Source organism: Eptatretus burgeri, chromosome 4 (genome assembly GCF_056783735.1).
Source record: "Eptatretus burgeri isolate ZD-2024b chromosome 4, Ebu_testis_v1, whole genome shotgun sequence".
Lineage (NCBI taxonomy): Eukaryota > Metazoa > Chordata > Myxini > Myxiniformes > Myxinidae > Eptatretus > Eptatretus burgeri.
The window spans coordinates 29,363,443-29,370,942 of record NC_140964.1 but is presented as its reverse complement, the minus strand read 5'-3'; the positions used below and the strand labels follow the sequence as shown (position 1 = coordinate 29,370,942).

General features: G+C 44.2%; 1 protein-coding gene across 8 annotated transcripts in view; it reads right to left on the bottom strand.

Moving 5' to 3' along the window:
• The window catches only part of LOC147027710 (repulsive guidance molecule A-like), a 164,369-nt gene that overhangs the window by 48,848 nt on the left and 108,021 nt on the right, over nt 1-7,500 (bottom strand). Inside the window, exon 1 of one of the 8 annotated variants that reach the window (XM_085877265.1) lies at nt 184-282. The exons of 6 other annotated variants lie outside the window; for them this stretch is intronic. Coding sequence is in view for 1 of the 2 variants with exons in the window: in XM_085877262.1 (XP_085733388.1) it covers nt 88-96 (9 nt within the window). In the remaining variant the exon portion in view is untranslated. Of the gene's footprint in view, nt 1-87; nt 112-183; nt 283-7,500 lie in introns of those variants that run through there. One more of the 8 variants, XM_085877262.1, reaches the window with a different exon arrangement.

The window sequence follows — 7,500 nt, the reverse complement described above, 5'->3', positions numbered from 1 at the left end:
GTTTCCCTCAACTGCGCTGGAGCACAAACAAGTCGAGAAACGGATAAAACGAGCAAGAATACATCACAATGAGGAATTCCACAATGCCTGCTTCATGGATTTCCAGAATACTGCCTCGTTTTCCCCACGAACAGCTCCTTCTCCGGAAGGGGGTGAGTGCCACCTCGTCTGGCAAAATCCCACCTTCCGCAAAGAAAACCAGTCTTCAACCGGGTACGTACGAAGCGTTCCTCATGGGGCGCTTTCCAGTCTCATCCCCTTGAGTGGGACAGTTAGTTTGACAAGAATGGCTTCATGCTCCCAGCCCTGTAACACAACAAGATAATTTCAAACCGAGCCAATCCCTCCAAAACTCAACTCACCCTCCCCCCCCCCATCAACTCCCACGTCATAACAAAAGAGTTATCACAGGACTGACGAGATGCTGCCACTCTGGGCATGAGATAAAATACGAGCCATACTGGCATCAAATTTCCATAACAAAAAGGCATTCATTTGATTTTCATAGCAACTCTTATCCAAGGTCATGGATCAGTGTGACCACTCCTTGGCTTTTTCACAAGATCTTGACTATTCGTTGTTCACCTTGGCATCTTGGTTTTCTATAGGTTTTCTATTATCATCGCTTTTCCGAAACCTTGTCAATTATTGGCTTTTTTCATTGGCTCATCTTGGCATTGATGAAAATGAGGAGTGGTCACACTTTCGTGGATGTTCTGCAAAGGAATGTCAGGATAAAATGCAAAATCTAAAGTTAGCATGCAGGCCAATAAAGGATTACAAAAAGGGAGACAGAGAGAGACAGAGACAGAGACAGAGACAGAGACAGAGACAGAGACAGAGACAGAGACAGAGACAGAGACAGAGACAGAGACACAGAGACAGAGACACAGAGACACAGAGAGAGAGAGAGAGAGAGAGAGAGAGAGAGAGAGAGAGAGAGAGAGAGAGAGAGAGAGAGAGAGAGAGAGAGAGAGAGAGAGAGAGAGAGAGAGAGAGAGAGAACAACAAACAAGACAGGACGATGACGAACTCAACATCTTCCTTAGACACAGTCAGACAACGATGGCGGCCCCGTGAGGAAGTAGAAACGGTCAGCTCTCGTCACAGCTCGGAACACCTCGGTGGTTACGCCCTTCGGAAACGGAATACTTCACCGTGCGAATGACGCAAAGAGCACTTCCCCAACTTCAACACAAGGTCCATTGCCAAATAAAAATTTCAAACCTGCCAGCTGAGAGTACAGGTAATTAAATGCACCTCACAAAAGTGAATAGTTTTCCTTGATCCATAATGACAAGGCAACACAATTTGGGCTCTAATTAGCAACATTCGTCGAGGTTTCCAATTATAGCACGCCACTTGAAGCCGTGAATGTGAGCCGCTCGGGTGTCGGCAAGGTGACGACGAACAAAAGGTTGGAAGAGAAAGTACTTTTCATTTTAAACATTGATGGAGGACAACATCTCAACAAGGCACAACCATGGACCACGAGTCAAAATGGTACTGCGTGATGGTCATGTATTTTGAACAGCTCACACAGGTGGCCCGTTAAATGGAAAAAATTTTCTTCGAGGTCGAGTAAGCAGTTATTGCTGCATCACACCTTAAAAAATCAAAAGCAGCCGGAATGTGTGCCAAAATGAATAAAGACTGCACTTTCTCCAATGAGAAAAGATCTCGATCTAACCATGACACGGCTCTGCACCCAATCAAAAAGGTGAAGAGGTGACGGCCGCTTGAAAAAAATAAAAAGAACGAAGTTCCGACTAAACAGAAACAGGTGAACTAGAGTATAGAGAAGGAGATCATCCTCCACTGCAAAGCGTATTCGGCGCACGAGGGTATGCGGAATGCACGACACGGGTGAACGTTTTATGGACTAACTTGGTCCTTGAAACGTGATCCCATACTGAATATACCGTCGTGACAAGGGGTTGAGCCCCTACCTGGACGGATGTCCAAACAGTTCTCCCTTGGAGGCCGAGAGCCGAGACTCCCGGAGATTAATGGTGCGCGTGGGAAAGAAATGCTAGACGCTTCACCAGTGCGAGAGCACAGCACAAGGGTTTTACTCTCTCACAAACAACAGATACACGGACACAAGCAAACGAAATTAAATTAAATTGATAATTTAATGACAGTAATCAAATATGTACAATGACAATAAATAATAACAATGAAGAAAAATGTGCGGTAATCTACAGCCTAAGTTCCGATTTGAGGCACCTCCACGCATGCGCGCACGCACGCACACACGCACACCATATAAAATAGAGAAATCCCTTCTCGTTCATTCACTTAACTGAGTCCAGGCAATCTTTTTGCTGAGGAAGTTTGCTTGGACCAAGTCGTCGGTGCGCGGGTAACCACGCCCCAAAAAAATGGCACCGAGCAATTTGTGAGGCAATATTCGACGTCAGGGCTCCCAAAACAGGGGAAAGAACAGGCTAAACTTCTTCTTTAGCTTCTTCCCCCCTTCTTAAGAACAGGTAACTTCTTCGTCGACCGCGCTTGCCGATCCGCCTGCAGAATGACGGCGCTCCCTTCAGTGATAGACACGAGGCTTCGAGGTCCGTCTCTCACGACCGACCAAGAGTCAATGGCCAGCATCTTGCTCAGCATGCGGCCAATTTGCCTCAGTGCAAATACGAGAATCACGCAGCTACTTCGTCGTGCTAAGAGGAAAGTGAAGTGAGATCCTCCGTCCCAGTCACGTGTCTCTCATGACTACAACTGCAACCTCACTATTCTTCGTGCATCGAAGGAAAGCCAGCCGTAATGCCCTGCTCTTTCGACCGCTGATCCTGCCTCTCTCACTTCTGTCCCGCTTTGAGCCTTCGTCTCCAATCATGCGGCTCCTCTTGCAACGACCTGCTTCCCCGTTCTCTTGCCGAGACACGCTCTGGTTTTTCTGATCGCCTCCCTCACACCAAACTCCAGTTCACCTCTTGCTTCGAGCTGCTTCCCCATCCTGTCTGATCGACTCCCTCCTCTCATGCTCTTCTTCTTCCTACTCGCATCACTCCCATCAATTACCAGCCAAAAATCACCATCGGGGGTGTCATCTCTCCCGCCGTCACCCTTGGAGGTGGGGCTTCTTCATACTTGGTCATGCAGCTCAGTTGTAATGGTCGTTGCCGTTACAAAAATATAGGGAAAATACAAAACGTCAGGAAAAGTCACAGGGGGCAATTGCATACTCGGGGGAATTATCCTTAATCCCTATCTAATTAACACCGCACCACCGCCCGTGTGGTGACAAGTAACACTTAAACTCACAGTTTCCCTAGTTAGTTTACATCGAGATGTCTCCTACACGTCCATGGGCCAAGCAACTCTACACGCTCCTATCTTTCCTATTAAATTCCTCCATCTACCCCACAAACACAACAATACCTTGATTCTTGGTCAGACTGTCTCACCTTCTGGGACCCGCAAATGGAGATCAAAACAAACAAAAATCTTGGAAAAAAAACTTTCCATGACAATTATGAATAGACAAGCAGAGACACGCAGAAATTTCACATGTGTAATGTGATTTCAAGTCCTCAACCCCCCCCCAACTCCCAAGTCCTCAACCATCCCCCCACCAAACCCCTAATCCTCAACTCACACCTCCACCACCCACCCCAAACACAAAGTTCACAAACACCTCTCACAGCCCCAGGTCCTCAAATCCCTCCCTCGAACTATCCTATGCCACTCCCTTTTCTACTTCAAGTCCTCAACCCGCATTAAACACATTATTTTCACATAAGCATTTAACATGTGAATTGAATTAGGTACAAATGATAGTTTAAAACGACAAGAGCATGAAGGTGAATGCCTGAACAATGAAAACATGTCTGCATTGTTCCTACGTTGTTCCTGTTCATAAAGAACAATGTTAAAAGTAAATAACAATGGAGCTTTAAATTCACACCCCTCTTCTTCCCGTTGTTAACGGTTCTGTTCTCGTATTTATTAAAAAAAAAATTAAAAAAAACATACAAGGTCATTGATAATGGAAAAATAATTTACAACCAGAACTCCTCAGACAAAGACTTTTATAATTATATGCGTTTTATGGTCCCTGATAGAGTAGGTTAAGAGAAAAATTGTTGGATAGACAGAGAAGGAAATAAACGGAATAAGCGTATTATTATTATTATTACTAATGTGTTCCCGTAGGTGCGTGCCAGGATGTGCAGCTTCGTTCCTTCGCTCTCGTAAACGATGACTGGATTGGCGCATTTTTTCAATTAGATCGGACCAACCGTATCATAAATGGCCATAACTTGGGAAACATACTCAGGTCCCCAGCGTCAATTGTGACGTCATATCAAACGAAGAAGAATTGACGCCCCTCTCTCTCGCCCCCCCCTCTCTCCCCCCTAGTCTCGCCCCTCCTCTCTCGTCCCTTTCTCTCGCCACTCTCTCTCAACCCCACTCTCACCCCCCTCTCTCGCCCCCTCCTCTCTCCCCGTCTCTTGAATTGTGACCCCCCCTCTCTCCCTCCCCTCTCCCCCCCCTTTCCTCTCTCACCCCTCTCTCTGTAAATGTATTCACAAATGTCTACCAAGCACAACAATTAATTCAAACCTTGGGAAAAAACAGCTTTCAAACCCTTGGGAAACAGCTGAAACGGATGAAGAACGATATCAAACCTTGAAAAGGCACATACTCAGGCAGGTCCCCAGCGTCGATTGTGACGTCATACCAAACGAAGAAGAAGAAGAATTGACGTCAATCGTGCAAAAAAAAATTTCATTGTGACGTCATAGCACCGTGTCCTGTCATTGGTTGACAGACGTTATTGGTCATTATTGGTTGACAGACAATATATAGGTCGTTATTGGTTGACAGACATTGCTCATTGTATCACGTTATTCTTTTTATTGCTGCCAATTATTGTGCTATTATTATTATTATTATTATTAATACCAGTGCGGACCCATAGGTGCGTGCCCGTAAGTGCGTGCCAGTATGTGCAGCTTCCTTCTTTCGCTCTCGTAAACGACGACTGGATTGAGGCATTTTTTCAATTAGATCAGACCAACCGTATCATAAATGGCCATAACTTGGGGAACACCTGGGAAACATACTCAGGTCCCCAGCGTCAATTGTGACGTCATATCAAACGAAGAAGAAAAATTGTGACTCCCCCTCTCTCTCGCACCCCCCTCTCTCCCCCCTAGTCTCACCCTCCTCTCTCGCCCCCACTCTCACTCCTCCCTCTCTTGCCCCTCCTTTCTCCCTCTCTCTTGAATTGTGACACCCCTCTCTCTCACCCCCTCTATCCCTCCCCCTCTTGCCCCCCTCTCTCCCCCTCTCTCACCCTCCTCTCTCCCCCCTCCTCTCTCACCCCTCTCTGTAAATGTATTCACAAATGTCTACCAAGCACAATAATTAATTCAAACCTTGGGAAAAAAACAGCTTTCAAACCCTTGGGAAAATCCAAACCTTGGGATTAATTAATAATTTGAACAATTAATTTAAACCTTGGGAAAAACAGCTTTCAAACATTGGGAAACACTTGGGAAACAGCTGAAACGGATGAAGAATGATATCAAACCTTGAAAAGGCACATACTCAGGTCCCCAGCGTCGATTGTGACGTCATACCAAACGAAGAAGTAGAATTGTGACGTCAATCGTGCAAAAAAAAAAAAACATTCGTTGTGACGTCATTCGTGACGTCATAGCACCGTGTCCTGTCATTGGTTGACAGACGTTATTGGTCATTATTGGTTGACAGACTTTGGTCATTGTATCACGTTATTCTTTTTATTACTGCCAATTATTGTGCTATTATTATTATTAATGCTGTTATCATTATTCTGAGATATCTGTGGAAAAAATGGCATGATAAGGTGGAACGACACTTCAGCTGCGATATATACACCTTTCCAACACTGAAAAAAGCAATAAAATGGCCGTAACTTGGGAACGGCTTGTCCGATTAATATCAAACCTTGAAAAGGCACATCCGCGGGTCCCCGGCAATATTCCTGACAAGTTTCAATCAGATCAGACTGGTGGTTGTTGAGAAACGGCGGTCGCAGACAGACACACACGCACAGAGATTGCTGGAATTGTAGATAGATATAGGATTGTTGCTTGTAGCCATCATAACTTTACAATTGTGACTGTAAACGCATTTACATAATCTTTCTGGTCACACTGTATGTTGGCCACAATTCCCAGACAGCACCATTATCTGCCTGGATGTCTGTCATCAGGACAATTTTTTTTTTTTTTTTAACATGAAGTTCATATGAACGAACACCATGAATGTAATGGTGGCAAAATAAAAATTAAATAAATCGAATTTAAAAAAAAAAACCCTTTAATTGCAAAGATAGTCAGAAATAAAAGCAGAAAGAGATGGTCAAAAGCAAGTATAGAGCGGAAGGAGGAGGAAGAGATGGGGAGAGAAGGAAGAGGTGGGATTGGATGAAGAGGAGGAGGAGGATACAGAAATTATAAAAAGAACAAAGGCCAAAACAAAATGTGTTTTGCACCTCCTGCATATCATTAGCAAGTTATGTTTCATCTCAGAAAATGTACCGGACATTGCTGCAACCAACTAGAGGAAAACGGGTAACCTTGCATAGAGTGAGATAGCCGAAACGTTGAACCCAAATGAACCTTGAAAGCAAGCTAAATAATTTCAAAAATTACTATTTGTTAACATTAATCGAAGGCTCGGGGTGGTGGTTATACAAGACTGTAATCGCAAGGATGACAAAGGCATTAGGGGTCTCCAGTGTGATGACACGGACATTAGTAAGCAATGTACAACAAGTATGGTTATATGGGATTCGAACCCCAATTCCCAACAATGAGAGCCAGGGGTTCAGATGGGAATGCTAACAAGCCAATTTCAACAAAATTACCAAATATTTGTTTATCTTGAGTGAGTAAACATGATAACTGGTTATGTCGTCCTTCGCAAAGCAAACGGTTTCTGTGCAAACCAAAACCATTCAGCAATCAGTGGATAAACCGACAATGCAAAAAAAGCGATGGCCAAGTTCAGTTTTGTCTTACATGAAGGAAACATTTGAATCAAAAACATTCCAACAAGGTTGATGAATTACATTGAAATGCAGAAAAGGGAACTGTATGTAGATGCCAGAAACAAATGTATTAAGGACCAAAAGAAATATCAACATATTAAGCAGTTTCAATTGACATTTATGACTCGAACTACAAATTGTTTCAAAATAACTCTTCACAAGATTCTTGCTTTCTGAACCTGCGACCACATACAAGGTTTGTGGGAAAAGTGTGCACTTCATGAGTATTCTCGCCTAAAAACCAACCAGTTGCAAAGATATTTATTGCACACGTTTTGCTATGTAAATGGACGATGATGCCCCCAGCATACAACTTGATTTGCACCTCCGTCACCGAAGGTTGACGGAGGTTATGTTTTCACCCATCTGTCTTTCTGTCTGTCTGTCTGTCTGTCTGTCTGTCTGTGAGCAGGATAACTCAAAATGCGATGGATGGA